At 35.6% G+C, this 19,549-nt stretch overlaps 1 protein-coding gene across 3 annotated transcripts in view; it reads right to left on the bottom strand.

Moving 5' to 3' along the window:
* Nucleotides 1-19,549, bottom strand: part of PPFIBP2 (PPFIA binding protein 2) — a 102,952-nt gene that overhangs the window by 74,828 nt on the left and 8,575 nt on the right. For all 3 annotated transcript variants that reach the window (XM_037402326.1, XM_037402327.1, XM_037402325.1), the window contains exon 2: nucleotides 9,934-10,031. In XM_037402326.1, coding sequence (XP_037258223.1) covers nucleotides 9,934-10,000 — 67 coding nt within the window. In that variant the 5' untranslated portion in view covers nucleotides 10,001-10,031. The remainder of the gene's footprint in view (nucleotides 1-9,933; nucleotides 10,032-19,549) is intronic.

Here is a 19,549-nt window from a genome sequence, read left to right on the forward strand (position 1 = left end):
TGCACATTGTTATAGCATCAGACAGTTAAGAATTTGTTTCTCCTTGCAGATAGATGCAAAAAAAGAGATGCCATAATGCAAAGAGAACACTACATGTTACCAGTATACTCTACCATTAACAGCAATTAATTTGTTTGTAGCTTTATTACAGATAGCTCAAGTGGAGAAGAATGCAGTTCTCATGTGAGAGTTTTATAGATACTCAGGAAACACGGGTGCAGTTTTGAACTCTTGCAGAAAGACTCATTTTCTATAGCCTTGAGCATGTCACAGTCTTCCTGTGCCTCATTTTTTCAAGGGGTAAACAGGACACAGAGGAATCCATTGTCATTATGTTTATATAATACTCAACACCATGGTTTCCTAGTGTACTACTGGAACACAATTAATCATCATAAATGTCCACCTTAGAGGAGCTGAAAGAAAGAAAGGGGTAAAAAAGTATTGGAACTAAGACATTCTAAGCAGCTCAGTTCTGGCTTCCACATACAGACTGGAGGAAGGAGGTTAAATGTTCCTCCACAGTGTACGTATGGTAGATAGAATAACAACAGTAATAAAAAAAAAAAAAAGGAAAGCAACTTTTAAGTTACACATTTCCTACACCCTGACCATGGCAAGCACATTTTTAGGTCAAAGTTCCAGCTTTGAAGATGAATGGCTTCAAAGAAACGTTCCTTTTGGGCAAATACATAACCTATTCAGAAAACAGCACCACTGGTGGCTTGCAAAAATAAGTTAATCAGCAGACATAAAGAAAGGAGCAGAAAGCCTTGCCAGTTAAGAAATGCACTCTCCACAGCTTATATCATATATGTTCATCCATCACCCAATTTTCATCACTCTTAGCAGTAGATTTCTGATTTCTACCTTTTCCTCGCATTTTAACTTCTGATCCCCTGCACCCATCCTCATTATCTCAGTCTTTTCACTCTGTTGAGTTTTAGAAAAAATTCCATCAGTGGTTAAAAAGAGATTTTCCTAAAACTGCTAACTCCTTTACTCCAGAAAACAGCAAAACCCAACAAAAGCACCACAACAAAACCCAAAAGCTACTTCTACGCTGGCCTAGGGATGACTTTGTAAAAAGCTCAAATATTCAAGGGTAACATTTTTCATATCTGACCAACAGTGATTAAAATAAAATTATAAACATACATTTTCTCTGGCCTTTCAGTCAATCATAACATTGCTACAGAACTTTTTTTTTACCTGAGTTTTTACTCAATGAGCATATAGGTTGTCCAAGTTCTTCCTCTCTCCTTCAAGACTACAAAGTGTAATTTTCTTTGAAGCACAAGTCTCTTTCTCATGAAGATAGCCTTGAAAATGTGAATTTATGTAAACTAGTAGTAAGGTCTCGACGGGACATAATTCATACTCCTTGTTCCTAAGCCTTCTGTCAAAGGAGTGAAGAGGTAACTCACACAATCCTGTCTTCTAATACTGTAATGCAAAATACATCACAAATGTGTGTTTTGAATCATAGCTCGTATAGGCTTCTCCTCAAACCTTTGCTTTCAGATCTTTAACTACAGGGAACAGCAACTGTAAAGCTGGACTAGCAGGAAACCCTAGGAAAAAATTTCCAAGACTAGAAATGTTAATGACCACATTCAAATGCAAAATCAGAAGATTTTCAACTGAGCTTTATTTACAACCACACGTGGAATCCTTGAGAAAATTTTCAGGAGCTGTCTATTTCTCATGCAAATTATCTTTGTAATTACTCAACCTTTTAACTTTTATATGGTCATAGACTCTAAGCTGTGATGTGCAGCACATTAGGTACTGTATACACACCTACAACAAAAAGATCTCTCCTATCCTGAAACACAAGCTAAGCAGCCTTACAGCTGGTGAAAAAAAGATAGATTATGCAGCTATGATGGAGATTTGAGGCCAAGTCTCCATCGCACAGGAAAAACAGGATCAACATGTTTTATTAAAGACAAAGAATGAATACTTGTACCAATTTTCTTCTTTTTTTTTATTCACACACACACACACACACAAAATGTGTAATTAAGGCCAGTAAAACCAGTAGTCTGACTAAAACAGTGTTGAGAGACAACACATACAGCTTTTTTAGTACAAAATCCATATTTGTTTGTAGTAAGCAGTTAGTAAGCTACTAGTAACATGAATACTGTCTCATGAAAAAAATGAATCTCAGAAAGCATAGGGAAAATAACAACATTCCATTTGTAAGGAAATAAAGGCATCTTGTGTTATAAAAATTATACTATTCTGATTTTCAAAAAGACTCTCAAATCAAGTTCATTGACTTCAAGTAGGAAGTTGAGAAGCTATGATTCTGAATTTAAAGAAATCCCATCTGATAAAACTTTAAACTTTTAATCTTAGAAATCTGTTCACTAGCCTGTTAAACAAGTGAGTGACTCATGCACTGGAAAACAGATCACATCATATAAACCACAAAAGAACCTTTGTGCCTCAGATTTTCAGTACTATGGGGTATTACGGCCATCATGGTTTAACTGCCTTTCTCTGCTACATATCACATTTCCAGCTATTTACATTTCTGTTTCTTTTCCATAGTTTTTCAAATACCTATGATGTACAGATTTTGTTTTGCATAAACACAATGCAGCTCTGCATTTTTTGTAAGCTGATGTAGGTGTCTAGGTCATGACTGTATTTTTGTCATTTTATACTGACAGAGATGTTTTTCTGTAGTCAGAGATAAAGAATTTAAAGTCACATAATTCAATTGCAAATCTTAATTTTCAGTTAGTTTTAACTCTTACTTTCAAGAAAACTTAAAAGCACATGCAAGGGAAGTCGAAGACCAACTTGTCAATGTTTGACTCAGACATTCAAAGGACAATTTGGTCTCACACAGAACAATTTTAAACATCTATTCTTGTAAAAGATCATTGTTTATAGGAAACAAGTTTTCAATGCTTTCAGCTCCGTAGGATTGTGTAGTACTGTCCTGTTTTCAGAGGGAATCCATCGGACTACAAACAAGACTCAGAGTGCCTTCACTCCGCCTTGTGCTCAAAGCCCCACTATCTGTGAGAAAATATGCTTAGGATAGTGAGAGTATGGGAGGCATGTTCTGGGACAGTAGCCCAAATAGCCATAATGACCTCTTGCAAAGTTAAGCACTCAAAATTGAGGAAATTCCAAACTTCAGGTTGCTCTGGCAACCCTGGGGAAGGAATGAGTAGACAATGCTTCACATGCACAATCAACATGCAAGTTGCCATGATCTTCACATGCTTTTAAAACACAGATCAGCACTGCACCTGAATATGCAACATCTTAACTTGAAGCCTACAGCATGTGTAAAGCCACTACAAAATATTGTGTCAAATGGCTGTAAAGGTTTCCAAGCATGCACAGTTTGTAAGGCCATGTCTTAGATGCTGTTAACAAACCTAAGAGAAAGATCACAGATAGCTGATGTGAAAAACTGTGGATTAAATAAATAGAAAGGCAGTGAACTGCTATATTTTTTAAGTTATAAAAGATTTTAAAGTGTTATAACTTTGTTATTGTTGACAGTATCTCAGGAATTAACTAATTAGCTTTTCTGAAGTTGAGTATCAAGCATCTGAAGGTAGATGTCAGAACCTAACAAGCTATAAGAACTGTTGCAAAATAAATGCTGACGTACAAATTATAAAACCTAAATATTTGTGTTAAGTTTTTGTATTTTCCCTCTTTAATATACAGGATGGTTAACAGTCACCATTTTTATCCCCCCCCCATCCCCCCCAATATTCTTAATACATAATTTTCTGGAACTGTTATGGCAGGAAGTTATATATTTCTCTATCAGAGACCTGACTTCAAGTAATTTATTATTTATTTTCATTTTTATTATCTCTATTTCTATAAGATCTATGTATAAACATGCCCTAGCTAATGGTTTCAAAAAGCCACTATACCATCTTGTACAGTACAACTGCACAAATGCTCCCCTTAATTAGGCATAGCAGTAGCAAGATAAACAAGTGTTGTACATATATTTCTTTGGTTCAGAAAAAAGCCTAAATTACTGATTGAAAAAGAGCAGCAAATAAAAAGGAAATACACTAATAACTGAAGCACAGCCTATTAACACAACTACAAGATTTTTAGAACATACGAGAAAACCACTGCAGCTGTTGCTGTTCAATTACTCTGATCTATAATGAAAGAAATTGCTCATTATTTAAATTATTCTGTTTCTCTCATCATTAGTTCAACTACAGTCTGTGTCAGTTCAGTGCTCTAAAATGAAATTCTACAAAGATGTCTGTATTAAAAAGTTATACACCTTTACTATAGAAACTAAATACTGAATTTCAGAATACTGTGAACCTTGAATAGGATGTCAGTGATAAAAATATCAAGCCATCTGGAAGTATACAAATCTTAAAGAAAAAATAGAAGCTATTCTCTAGTCATTCTACACAATCACAAGAAGCTCATACTGCCCATCAGCTGCATGTCACCAGAGTGTATTTCAAATAAAACCCACCCACCCACCCGCAACACACACACCACAAAAAATAGGATTAAGTGCTCTCTGTCTGGTCTGGACAATTTCAATCCCTTATGAAGCAGAACAGTTGTCTCACAGCACTTTAAGTCACGAAGATAGACTAGTTCTTACATTCTGAATGAATCCTATGATGACGTATATGACTATTCATGGGTAAAGGATAAGGTCACTAGGAAGTATTTTGGGTTTTTATTACTTATCTAGGAACTCAGTGAAAACCGTATTCTGCAAAACCTAAAAATTCATCTAAAGGGGTTCAAATGAGAGTGTTAGTATTTTTTGTCCACTCCTGCATTTTTAATCCAAGTTCTAATCACTCAACTAGAGGTGACTTAGTGATCTAACACATCCAAGAACACAGCATAGCTTTGGAACTTCAACTCTAAATAGTTTTCATAGTAAAATGATGATGGGGCAGAACAATAAATGAAAGGAAAAAAAACAAAACGAAAGGAACCCTCCCAGCCACCCACCCCCAAACAGGTCCTCCTTCAAATTCTGGCAAAGAGATCCCATGAGGAAAATATATTAAACTTGAATTAAAATCTTGTTCAACTCTTAATTTCCTCTAAAGGCCTTTTTTTCAACAAGGGTGTGGGAAGCAGTTGCGTTTGTAGCACACAGCTGAACACAGGCATTCTGCCACTTCAAGAGAAGGGAATTTAAACATGCATACTTCTTGGAAAACCTCTTGACAAACTTTTTTATTATTTATATTTTTTAATCTTTCGGTACTGTTACTGAAACATGTACACAGCCATGTGATAACACATTTAACTTTCTCATTATTTTTCAGTAAGCAATAATTGCAGGAGCTCTGGTTAAAAGGAAGCTCAGTAATTACACTGGTTACTTGGTGAATTTGAAAAGACTCTGGAGCTGCAGCAGACTGGAATATTGTGGCAGGAGTTTTTAGATCCTGCGGTTATGGTAATTATTGACATAAGGAAACGATGGATTTCTAGACTGCTGAAATAGAGAAACAGTTTGATATAAAAGTAAAATAAAAAATATTTTAACTCATTAGGATATATTGCAAAGAAAAAATAATCAAAATCTATCCTCCTATAAAGCAACAAATTTTAATAAATGGGGTACAAGCTGAATATAAGGGAAAGTAATGACTTGGTCAAACCTCAGAGGGAAGCAATGCCAGTCATGCACACCTCAAATAAAGAATGCATACACAGATCTGACATATGGGCGCTTTCTCTAAAGAAAGCCTCTGTGAGTTCAAATCATTCTAACTAATGGATAAGTCATGCTCATTGACAATTGCATTAGCCCTTTTTGCTATTTTAGTGAAATAAGGCTAATCATTTAGCATGCCTAATTTATACAGCTATGAGGGTGGGTTATCAGTACAGATGTACTGAAGCATAAAAGACTTGGGAACACTGACCTATCTGTCAAATTTGATCAAGCCCAATGAAATTCAATTTGTTAATCTTGCTTCATAATCCTACCCTCATGCACGCTAAAGACTTAATACATTTTGTATTGCACTGAGTTGCACAATCTGCAGCGAGACTTTTTACTTGGATTAATCAGAATCATGTATGAGCTATGTTAACATTTGGAGTTAAGGAAGGACTGCAAATCTGTACATATTTGTAGTATTTGTTTGAATGCCCAGTTCTTACCCTACCGGAAAAGACCACAATGTAGTATTTTAATAATAACTACAGCTAGTAAGAGAAATCAGGACTGCTTTCTCATTAAACAGGTTTTGTATACATATATGTACACATCTACTCAAGGTTCAAAAATTAACTACTGCAAGTTACACGTCTCTCAACTTCTCACTTCTCTAAAATAGCAATTAATGCTCATTTTGTGCCTAAAGCAAAGGTTTCTGAGGCTAAGAGAAGTGCATAGCTCTCCTAGCATCTACTCAGGCTTCATTCCAAAGGAATCATCTTTTTCATCAGCTACATAAGTTTCCAACAGTCGTGAAGTTTAGCCTTGGTCTCAAATCCAGTACTGCCTAGAGATACCCACGGAATCTGGATACTGCGAAAATAGCACAAGCTGTGAACATTTGATTTTTTGGTGTTTCCAGTCTAAAAGCAGTTGCATTTGCACAAAGGATTTCTTCAATACTTGCATATTATGGCACATACAAATTTGCAGTTGGAAGACTTTCAGTCCTGGTTTGTTTCATGATAGTACCCCAGTCCTCCTTCTGAAGGAGCTTCCTACCTTATTTGTCCTCTTGCCATACAGGCCAAGAGAATATTCTTGTTTTCCAGTCCTTGCCCAAACTGCATGCAGAAGCTTACTGGATTGAATTAGAGAGAATCAAACTCGAATAATTACTATGTTCCTCAATTTGAGAAGAAAAATTGGGTTAACAACTGTATCCAAGTATAGGCTCCAGCAGATATATTTGGTCCTTCAATCATACCAGAATATTCAATAAACAGTTCTGGAACACACAGAAAACTGGCTAGAGGAGAACAACCAAAATGGACTTAATGTCTTAAAAATGTCTATTTATAGTAATGGAAAATAACAAATAAATATATAAATAAGATAAACAATTTTCTCAGGCAGTTGAGCTTTTACTTTATGTTATAACTAAAAATAAGTAAAGGGATAAATCAATATGATTTTTTAAATTGGTACAGGTAGACACAAATCTGAAATCATATGAGAAGTATTCCGTTAACATTGATGGAGACCTGACAGATGCATTGTCTGGGAATATTCTTTTCCCATTAGATATCTTTATATAAGCCTGTTTTCTCTATTATAATAAATATCAGTGGGCATGAAACTTAAAAATCTAAGTAGTGTGAAGTCATAAAGTCAAGTCTCTTGAAGAGGTTGCCATTTTGCTCATGACCTACCCGTGCACTGTGGAAACAAACCTGCCTGAACCTTTCTGTTTTAGAGCACCAACACCACTACAAAACAGCTGTGAAAGGGACGTGGAACGTGCTGCTTCACACAGAGTAAGTCTTTCATCATTTGCTTCACTTCTCACTATCACTGTCTCCACCATCACGGCAACTAAGTGAGGGAGGTAAAGCCATGCTGTTTGGAAGCCTGGAACAATTTTATTCTATTCTTTATTTATCAAGATTAAGCCCTAAAACACTATGGACACCAACAATCTGAAAAAGGAGTGGGGAAAAGGAAAAGAATATTAAAAACAAACAAACAAAAGTCAACCCCAGCTTCTGACCTCAATTATTTTTCTACCATGAAACTAGAATACGTTATTTTCTTAGGCAGTCATACTTCGCCATATAATCAGTTATGCCAAATACTACAAGGCTATCTTTCCATACCTTGGAAAAAATACCCAACACTAACCAACTATTGTCCTACCCAGAACTAGCCTCACGACAACCATTTTTCAGATCTTCCATTCATGGAAATGTTACTGAGTAGCAATGTTATCCTCTCAGTGGAAAAACCATACAGCCTGTAAGTCTGCAAAACTTTTCAGAAGGGAATATGAAATGGCATCTTCAAGTAAAACTGGATTTTTTTCTAAACAAAACACAGCAGTGCTCAGATAAGCAAAGTGATAGATCTGTTTGTTGAATACATGTCTTTTATTGCTCATAAGAGGAGATCCTGGACAATTTGAGATATGTTGGAAGCATGATATTATTAACAGAAAAGACTGAAGCAGATTAAATCCTATGACATACCACAAAGCTCTGACAACTCCTGGAAGAAAATTACTGTCTAATCTGAAAATCAGTTTAAATAGAATATGTCTGGTTTCCTTTCTCTTAATCTTTCTGAAGAATGGAATCATCAGTGAATCCATGATATCAACAATGTGTGCTGGGCTATGTAAAATCATCACAGAACAGAGACACTGAGTTAAAATTTCCTTATGTATGCAGGTAATCCATGAGCGCAGATTCTATAGCATTATTAAAGGGACATGGGCTTCTATATTACTTTTGTTATTTTATAGCACTAGCCAGGATCATAACCCAAGTTTTGCAATGGCTAAGAAATTATTTCAGTTCCCTAGTTTATGGATTATGGTTTGTGACTTGCTTTTCTTCTCTCTTTACATATCTGAGGGAAGTCCAATGCTTCCCTGACTATTTGTTTACGTGTTTTGTAAGAGGTAAAAAAATAAAAAAGCAATTAACTCCTATTGGTTAAAATCTGGTTCGAATAAGGATTTGCATTCAGAAAAAGAAGAGAAGGAAATACATATCTAAATTTTTCTGTTTGCCTGGAACTTGTTCTGTTGGTGTGAAGAGTTATTGTTGGAGTTATATCTATCACATATTCACATTTACACTTCTGTGTATCTTGGCAGTCTGTTAAAGTTTGTACATTTAGAATAAAGCGAACACTCACATGTGGATGAGGAAAAAAATAATCTAGAGATTGCTTAAACTAAAAATCCTGGACAATGACCTCCTGCCTAATCACGGCTAGTCTGATGGTAATATTTGAAGCTCCACATTGGTCTCTGGATATAAAGTTTTACTAGCAGAGCAGGAAAAAGAGCAGGAAGAAGCACAACTGTAGCAACAAGAGGCTGATGTCATCTTCTTCATCACTTGGGAAAAAAAAAAGAAGGCACAGCATGGGTGTCACTATTTAAATTTATAAAGCTTTAGGGAATGCTTTGCTATTGTGCACAGGTGAGATCATGGCCCTACCCAGATACTTCTTTTAGGAGCTCATACTGAATGGTGTGTGAACACAAACCCCAAGGCTACCGCGTCCTAACCACAGAAATCAACTTCTCTTCTTGGATACTGTAATGTTGAGAGAAAAGTTTTTAATTGCCTTATCATGAGAACACCAAAAGACTTTAAATTCTGTCTCACATCATATGCCTTTCTAGTGGACAGCTATGTAAAAAGAAATTCATAGCTCCACTCCTGGATATAAATGTCAAGAGAAAGATACTCATTCTAACTTATTAGGCTGTGAAGATTAATAACTAAGGTATTTTAAAAAATATACATAATAAATAAAGAAAATTATGTGTATTTTTATATATATATATTTATATCTATCTCTCTCTGTGTGCACGTAAAATACAGATATATACTATCCAGCTAACTGGAAGCCTAGGTGAAAAATTTTCAAAGACACACTGATATAAAAAACTTAACACATACAATATGGAATGTTACCACATTAATTAGGGTGTGTTTAAACTACCATGTAGCATTACAGTAAAGTAAATCTTTCACTTCAGTATGCATGGCTAAGGTGGAATTGTGGGTTTTCTTCCTTTATTTTACTTTAAATTTCCTTCATTTAACTGTTGAACCAGAGAAATCTGCATGTCACAGAGAACTTGAAAAATTCAGAATAATAATTAAAAAGTAAAAAAACCCCTCAAACAAATATGAAAATTGGAGGAGAGAAAAAGTTAATCTCAAAAATGTTTGGTGAAAAATAAATCATTATTATACCTGCAATGATGTCATCCATCTGCTCCAAAGCTGCTTCCAGCATATGACTAGCATCAGAAGCCATCATCTGTGATTTCTTCAGACCTTTACTCTTTCTGCTGAAAAGACAGATGAAACCACATGTATTACACTAAATCAGACCTTATAGAAAAATGTCACTGTTATATTATAAATTAAGCTACAGAAGCAAAAGTCCACACTAGCAAAAATACAGCCTAATAATATGAAAACTAACAAAATTGTTCCTATTCTTGATAGATGATTTGGGATTTCTGAGGTTTTTCATCCATTATGTATTTATTTATTTAAACATATTTTACTAAAACAAGGAAATGCAGATGGAAACAAAACCAAACAATCTCAAATACTGGAAGCTTGACATTCTCCTACCCCTCAACCTTAACAATGGTTTCCTAGATTCAAAGTTCAGTGTGTTTCAACCTTTTGCACTGTGGGGAAAAAGACGATTGACTAGGTTTCAATAAAGGAATGAACACATCGTGAAAAACATGCTTAACCTATAAGCAGAATTCTGTAAGAGCTCTGCTTTTCGATTGCTGCCTTGGGAGTAAAGACAGTTCTGAATTCAGTTTTACTCCTCCTTTCTATACCACCATACAAACTTTCTACCACTTCTTTCATGACACTGAAAATACAGTTCTTTCAGTTCCAGTAACTAAAATGCCCCAAATATGCAGTTACTGCTGCCACTCTAAACCTGGATTAAAGACATCCATATTCCCATCTGGCGTTAAGGACAACAAACAAAATGTTCCAAAATTAGTCTCCACTTGTGAGTTCATGTTGCTGGACTCTTAGTCAAGTCACTATTGTCAACAGATTACATTTGAAAGGGGAAAAGAATCTACGCTGTCCATTTCACTGCCAGTGAGAAAATCTCTCTGACATAAGCCCCTTTGGCCCTTTTGCACATCATTCATTGCTGAAGCATGAAACCAGTGCCCACACAGCAATGTACAGGGGTTGTACTTTTGCATAATATTTGCAGTGCTCTAACATACAACTCAAAACACTGAAAAAGCCTTTAAAAAAGGTCACAGAATTTTGATTTCTCTTCCATGAAAGCTGCAATTCAGTGTTCTGACATTCAGTCTTCTGATACAGCAAGTTTTAAAATCTGTGATTCAAACTGGTTCAATTTTAACAGATTTCTAAGCAGCACAAAAGATACTTGTCTGACAATGGCTAGAGGTATCCTTCAAATGGTGGAGGCTGTAGATAAAGTGTATTGGCAATGTTCATGTTTGTGTGGCTGATTATTCCAATGCCACTGAAATGTCACTAATCTGTATTTATCATGCATTTACCTATGTTAAGAATTCAATTAATTTGAATTTAAATAAATATTACAGTAATCTGTAACGACAACTTACATAGACAAAGATATTATTGTACTATGGTCATCCAACATTGGCCACCATGACCAACTGCATGACCGACAGCTAAACCACCCACATTTACTCTCTTAGTTGGAGGCTGCCTAAACACTAGAACGTAGAATCAGCAGCCAGAAGATAAAGTCAGCTTTAAAATAAAAGTTTACTCATTTTTTGTTTCAGAGGGACCATCAGGAGAAAAAAAAACAACCTAAAAACACACTTAAGGCTCAGTCCAAATTACTGCATCATAAGAAATGTTCAATCTCAGTAATAGTCCAGTGCAATGGAAAATTTTTACTAACAAGTCAAAATTATTTGCTTCTATTACACACTAAGAATCCAGAGATGTGGGCTTTTCTCCATGGTGCTGGTGAAATATACACAGAGAAAGCTAATTTATTAATAATCTCTGTATTATCAATAAGGTGTGTATCCTATGTCCATTCTAGTCAATGTATATAACACCACTATCTAGAGGGACAGATGTAGGAATAAGAGTCAGAAACTACTACGTTCTAATTCCAGCTCTGCCATTTATAGCTTGTCATAATGGGTAAACCATTATTTAACTCCAGATCAAATTGATCTGAAGAGCAATATCAGAATGCAATCTCAGAAAACAAAAGAAAAATCTTTAGTGTCACCCAAGGCAAAGATTAATGTAACTGAATGGTTGGGTTTGGCCTCTCCATTTTTGTCAAAACAGTAATTTATGCATGAACAATACTAAATGTAACTGAATTTCACCAAAATGCATCTGACCCAAATATTTGATGTAATAGTATGGGAAATAACAAGAATTATGCTCAGAATAATGTGGAAAGTCATTAAGTCAGCTGATATAAACCTAAAATTTCAGAACGCTTACACATGTGAACTTTACAGACGCTCCCTCTAGTCCCTTGCATCAGCTTGTTGGTTTTGGTAGATTTCCATTTTCTGTTGTCACATTTATCTGTAACTTAGTAGATTCACTAAGTAGTTTAGAGATACCTGATTCTCAACTGCAATGAGCCTCTTTCCTTGCAATATTTCCCCTAGTTCAAAGTAACCATAACACAGGCAATAACTATTTGAGAGAAAGGAAACCCACCTACAGTAAACAGGTACCGAAGAGACACCTAGGCTACCTTGCTCCTTTGGCAGATGTGGCCAGCGGCCACTCCCCCAGAAATCTATGGCCACCAGCTGTGTTGGTCAATCAGGACATTAAAGTGGCTCAAAATTAAAAGGGAGAAAAATAGTGAAACATACTAAAAACAGCACAGAGTTTCTCTTGCTAGATTGCACTGCATGCTCTTACTTGTGCTGCCAGCTGCTGCTCTGCATGCTTTAAGTGGCTACAGCAATACACAGCTCTTATTAACAAGAAACACAGGACTACCATTCTTTCTAAACATCACATATAGTATTTGACCATCTGCAGTAAAAAAGTTACAGAAAATGCTGATACATTACATTACAAACTCGAAATTTTACTTATAGAAAAACCTTCAATCAAGACCTTGGCACAAACCACAAAGTTCTGCTGAAAAGCACCACCTGAACGAAGTCTTTCTAGAATCTCCTCCCAGCCTCCACACTCTGCATGTTTTCTCACCTGTATCCACAGTGTATTTGCTACGTAAATGCATTAAGATAGAGTAAAACCTGCTGATGAAACGATTTATTAATAAAAGCAACGTTCTTCGCTCCAGAGCAATAATGTAGTATTACTTGCTTGACATCTTTTTCTAGACAGACCTGTTGCTTGTGCTTCAGGCAAGTCTTACTTTCCCAGACACTCCCTTCTTACAGTTTGCCTGCTCTAAGCAGTATTATGAAAATAGCTTGTTAGATCTCATATGCTTTCAGTTGCTATTTCTGATCTAGTTCTATAGAACGATCTGCAATTGTGGATTTTTTTTTATTATTATTAAATAACAAGACACCTGTATCAATCCCAAGGCATGTCGAGTGCCTCAAACTGGATCCATCTATTTGTTGGTATTTTAGTTGCAGCTCCTTATACAGTTTTCATTCCTGAATGGTATCAACAAATGCGTAACATCATGACTTATCTACCTATATAAAAATATACATGTATTTTGAAAAATAAGTTTTTTCAGCTTTGGTAAAGACTGAACAAAAACTATTTCTAACATTACAGTACAAAATTTGATGTTAGTAAATTCTAACCTTCAGGATTTATTAGATTAATTTATATACCAGCAAAATAAAAACAACAATCTACTCACCTTTCCAGGTCCCTAAGAAGAAAATAATTTACTTTTTTGCCTGATCACTAAAAATTGCTCACTATTAATAGCCAACGTTTTACTGTTAAGCAGACGCAAGTCTAAATTATTAACATCCCTTCTAAGCCACACACCCATACTAATTTAGAGCCCAGCCCACAGATAAAGATATTGCAACCCTGCTTATTATAATTACCTAAGTAATAAGATCTTCCAGGAAGTGCAGACAGAGCAAACTGGTCGGAATGCCTCAGATTTATTTTGCTCAGCTAGCTTTACCCTATATCCCAATCTAAGATTTGCATTTTAAATAAAATGAAAAATCTCTGGTAGAACTACTGTACTTAGAGCCAATATCCCTTGCAAATTTCTTAACCTACTTTCTGTATGCAAAACTATAGCTTACTGTGTCCAAAAAGAACATAATAGTTAATAGACATATTCACTATGAGCAAGATGTTCTTCAGAATTATGAAAAACCTTAATTAAATTTGAATCTTTCATGATGCCTTGAACCAGCAGCTGTCCAGAGATAAGAAAGTGAACATTCAGGCAACTCGTAAGTCAGATGTTTTTCCAAGGTTGCTTGTAATAATGAGGTTGCCAACCTTATCAGCTAAGGAGAGGGGTGTGGTTTTTGACAAGAACTCTTGAAATCCACATCTCGCCTTAATATCAATGCTTTGGGTGGCCTACAGATTCCTCATACATTTAGAAGTCACAGCTAATAAATAACTACCACCACCTTTTTTTCTGGAATTAATAAATACAAGTTTGTAAACTGTTTAAAGATTCAAATTAAAGTATCACATTGTTTTGTACTTAATGGTACAATGAAATATCAAGTGGCTTAGGTAAGCCTCAGAAGTCCTCCACACTTTCTTCAGCTGCAAGAAAACTTTTGAGCTGGTATGAACAAATGTGCACAATTTCCACCCCTGACATTTCCCACCTTGCTTCTCCCCCGGCCACAAGCTGTATTGTATCCTGTCACCCCACAGGAACGCAGCTGCTGATTCATCTCCAACCTGGCTCCGAAGTTCTCATGACACCATCACATGCAAAAGCTACAAATACATATTTGGATCCTGGCCTTTTAGAACCTGGCATACCTCTCTAATTAAGTTAATCCTTAGTTCTAAATAACCGTCCACAGCTGCTGGGAACAGAAGAATTTCCGATGATCACTAGAATGACTGCCTAAGGTACACTACTTATACAGCATCCTCCAGAACTATCCAGCCAAAAATCCTATTCATCAGATTACAGCTTAAATTTGATTTATTTGTTAATACAGGCACTACTTGCTCTATTTCCCCTTCATATACTTCATTGGAATAGACAGAAGATAGTAAATAGAGTCCTTTGTTCATTGATTACCTTTATGTAATAAATGAAAACTAGACTATGGGCGTGGTGGTGGTGGTGTTTAAAAGAATAACTAGAATAGGAATTTAAAAATATATTTATTCTCAGCTAGAAGCCGTAAAGGGTCCACACTACGGGGGAGGAGGAAGCTCTATAGAGAAATACAGATCAGTCAAAACTGAACAAAGACCTGATACTGAACTATTTCAGGTTGATGGCAGACCTGGTAGCTGGGAGTCCTTATGTGATGGGACATCCTTAGGTGAAGCACAGTACTAGTACAACACTTCTATGATGAAAATGAGCTAACTAAGCTCATTAACTAAACAAGCTAAACTAACTTATGCAAGCGGCTGAGTATTACTCTGGCACTGTAAAACCACCATGTTTGTGTGCGGCTGCTAAAAGTTAGTGTGACAAGCAGTAAGAGCTATGCTGCTTTTAAACATATTATACTAAATAATTTGATTTAAAATATGAAGGGAACTGAATGTAGTTAAATTTAATGCATTATGATGGAGCAAAGTCAAAGCCAAACATCTGTTTTCAAAAATAAACCCATTAAGTTTGCTAACACAAGTCTGAATTTCAGTTTTGGGGGAAGGGAGAGGGAAGGAAAAAGTAAGTACTTAAAAAATATGGTAAATGATCTGACTGATAATTTATGATGCTTTAGGAACACAAATCACCTCATAGTAACTCCTCCACAGGACTCATGGGTATTAAGTTACAGTTGCTATTGGTACCATAACCAAATTTCCTGACTCATGTTTTTACAAAGTCTCATCCTTATATTACAAAGCTGAAGCTGACAGAATGGCATGTGCAAAGTGAGGTTTCTTCAGCTCCCTGGTATAGCAGTTCTATCAACTGTACAAAACCCTCCACTCCTTCAGTGTTGTTTTAAACATTGTTCATAAAAGTGTAAAAAAGCACTTCATAACTTAAATTTTAAATTGTTATCAGATATTTTAAGTTTTCTGTTATACAGAGTATAAAGGGAAATGTAGCTTCCAAACTTGTAAGTTTTAAAACCAAAATGCCATTCATTATTTACTATTGTATTAACTGAAAAAAACCCACTCTAATTATTTTAGTTCAGCTGTCTTCTAACTAGTTTCAATTTCTAGCTAGTTAAAATTACAAAAAACTGCAATGAATAAAAGCTTTGAATTTAAACTTCAACTTAATAAAGCATTACCTGGTAGAATACTTGAAAGTTTCCGAACCAAAATGAGAACATTGCTGGTCTTAAAATAAATGCAAAGATGAATGGGATACAAAATTCAGATTTAGTTATAAAGGTATTACAGTTAAGAAGAGTTAGACCCCCAAAATTCTGACATTCAAAATAAAATATGTTTTTTCTTTCCCTTCTAATCCGAGTTATTCACTGGCCTCAAGGTCACAGCTTCAAATTTTCTTCCATGAAGGTTAACATCTAACGCCTGGGAAACTGCATCCCTTCCCCCCACCCCCTGCCCTGCTCCCCCCCCTCCAAAAAAAAAAAACAACAAACCAAACAACCAACCACAACCAAACCAGCAAAAACATGCAAGAGCTTAAAAACAAGCTGCGAAATGATACAACGAATGACCCTGTGAAAGTAAATTCATGCTCTAGTAAATTGAAAGGTGAGAAATGGTAATAAAAGTAAACACAGCATTCATGCACCAATGAACTCTTTGCCCTAGAGTACAACGGAAGACAAGACCTTGACAGAATGAGAGATTAGGTATATATGATTAACAGAAGTATACAAAATTATCCTCTGTAAAAATCCTAAAAATTTAGACAAACTATACTGCTGGAAAAAACATTCTTTAAAACTTGTGAATTAGGAATAACATTTCTTATGGTTCATAAATAGTTCCCAGGCTCTTTCAAATCCCTCTGAAAAAAAGGCTTCTCAGCCTGGCCATGACAACCTACTGGATCACACCAGTCCCTTACAGAAAATTCTAGTGTTCAATTTTTGTTCACTTTTCTGCATTTCAGGAAGTTTTTTAAATGGAAATCATTGTTCTTGCCCATTATACTGTTACAGAACAAACTCAGCAGAACAAGCACAACTAATAACTTTATTAATCTACTAAGTACATGTATACAAATCCCACTAGGGATACTAATAGTATATACGAGTATATAGTAGCGTGTGTGTGTGTATACATATATATATATACACATACTTGAAGTATTTATGAGCACTGTGAAACAAAAGATTTTGCATTAACTTACGCAGGTACCATTTGGAGTATCAGTCTGAAAACACAGATGTTTGATTGAAAGAGGCCAGTGCTAACACAGGGCCAGAAGATTTGGTATCTCAAAGAAATGTAAGGAGGTCCATTTTCAAATCTGCTCAGTGTCCATTTTCTTTGGTTCCATGATATACACAAAGGATCTTTGTAAAAATCAGCTGCTTTGCCAACAAAAAGCAAAAACTCTTCAGCCAACTGGCTTAGTTTTTAGAACTACACAGGTTAGACTACATAGAGGAACAGTCCAACACAGACAAAATTAAAAGATATTTCTTAAGATTATTTCTCATTATGAAATGACCTACTCTTGGGTTACTCAGGTTATACAGCTCTGTCCTGAATTTGCCTTAACTTGATATTAATGTGATATGAAGACTTTTGTGAAGTCTAAACTCAGCATTAGACATAAGGCTTAAAAACAAATACTGAGAGGACAGGTTTTTTGACTTTGTAAAATTTAATTTCATATTAGTATTGTTCCCTCTTTTAAACATTTGGTGCAGCAATTTATAAATAACTGGAAACATTGCTAGGCTGATCTAATATGACCCACCCTGCATCTGTGAACACAACTAACAAGCTGAATTCACACTAACAGGAACTGACAGTATCAAGTACTTCTGTATAAATTTAACCTCCAGTACCTATTTTGAGGGAAGTGTGTGTGAAAAAGAAAGGAAAAATATACTTCTGCTAGAAACATAACTAATCTGCTTGGATTAAAAGCATTAAACCAGGAACAACAAATGGATCACTATAAAAAGCACCATATCCCACATTACTCATCACATCAATGAAAACAAATTTTAACAGCTGTGTCAGTTAATGCCCATGCTTATATATAAAAAAAATACCATTCTTATATTGATGGCTTCCTGAAGATCAACGAAAATATTTTTGGAAAAAGCTGTCTTCAAGGTTTTTCTCTTTCTCTGCCTAAAGGATAGGTATAACTAAGAGGCAAAAATTCTCCATGGCGAGTTAAATCCTGATCTAAAATGATACGTTTTGTTGATTTTGCTCCTCCATTATTTAGAATATGGGACATTTTACTCCTTGCAGAACTGGCCAACAAGTAAGGAAGTAGCTCTATCAAACATTGCGCCACAACTGATTTCTAAATCAGAGAATGATATATTTTCCTATCATATTTATTTTCCACGCTTAGTGGATTAACAGAATTTTCTAATAATGAGAAAAAAGCATTATACAGGGAGGCAATGTTGCAAGACAGACACAACAGTAGCTTGATATCCAAAAGCAACTTTTAATATTTTTAAGATTCACATAGGTGAGAGAAACTTGTAATATATCCCAGCTGAAGAAACATCACAGGTGGCAAGAAAAAAATGACATCTTTTATTCTTTTTTCCAGTATTGGAAAAACAATGAATACCAAGAAGACTAGGGACAGATTAGGCACCCACTGAAACCAGAACCTGACATTAGAGGGAAACCGAAGCAGCCCATAATGAACATATGACTAGATACATATGTCTCCTCAATGACCCGTTCTGTGGAGGAGCTCACAGGAAAAATATTTACCTAGCAAAGGATCTTAACAGAATCACCACACTGAAAACCCACCCAAGCGCTCAGCTTTTCTACTTCACATTCATCTATGCATGCTACCACAACTGAAACAAGTAAGTTTCAGGTAACTATACCCAGTTTTGAGCATTTGCAAGCCTACTTTTTGTAGGCTTACAAAAGAGTTCTGCAGTGCCCACTATGCTGCTTCCATTAAGTAGATAGATCTGATGGCCCAGGATACAACAGAGATCCTGGAAGTCTACTGTTGTATGTAGCACCTTTTATTATCAACCGTGCTAGGCATTCACAGGTTCTCACCAACCACAAAGCCCATCACGCTGTGTCTGCCAACCATCTCAAGGCATTTATTCTCAGTTCAATACAAACGTAAAATGAACAAGTTGCAGTGTCAAAGCATGTTATCAAGGGTAAGTTCAATTTAAGTATCTCCTTATAGAATATGCATGATATGTAGGACTAAGAGAAGAAAATGAACAGCCACAGTTCCATGTATCAGAATGTCTATTCCAATTTGCAAAACTTAAAAAGTATACATAATTTCCAGGAAGTGATTAACTGCTCATTAAAACTGGTTCCATGTATGAGCCTCCAAAGCTACCATATTCCAGGTTAGTCATTTTGGCTTACAGGTTTGCTAGGACACTTAATCCAAAAAGCTTTTGGAAGTTTTGCAAATTAAAAAACGTCTTTCTTAACAGAAACTGAATGCAAGAACTAGATCTAGAAATAGACCCATTCATAAACTCAGTATTCTTCTGTTTTTTATACACACATTTACATCTGATGTTCAGGATGC

This window comes from Falco rusticolus, chromosome 10 (assembly GCF_015220075.1).
Source record: "Falco rusticolus isolate bFalRus1 chromosome 10, bFalRus1.pri, whole genome shotgun sequence".
NCBI lineage: Eukaryota > Metazoa > Chordata > Aves > Falconiformes > Falconidae > Falco > Falco rusticolus.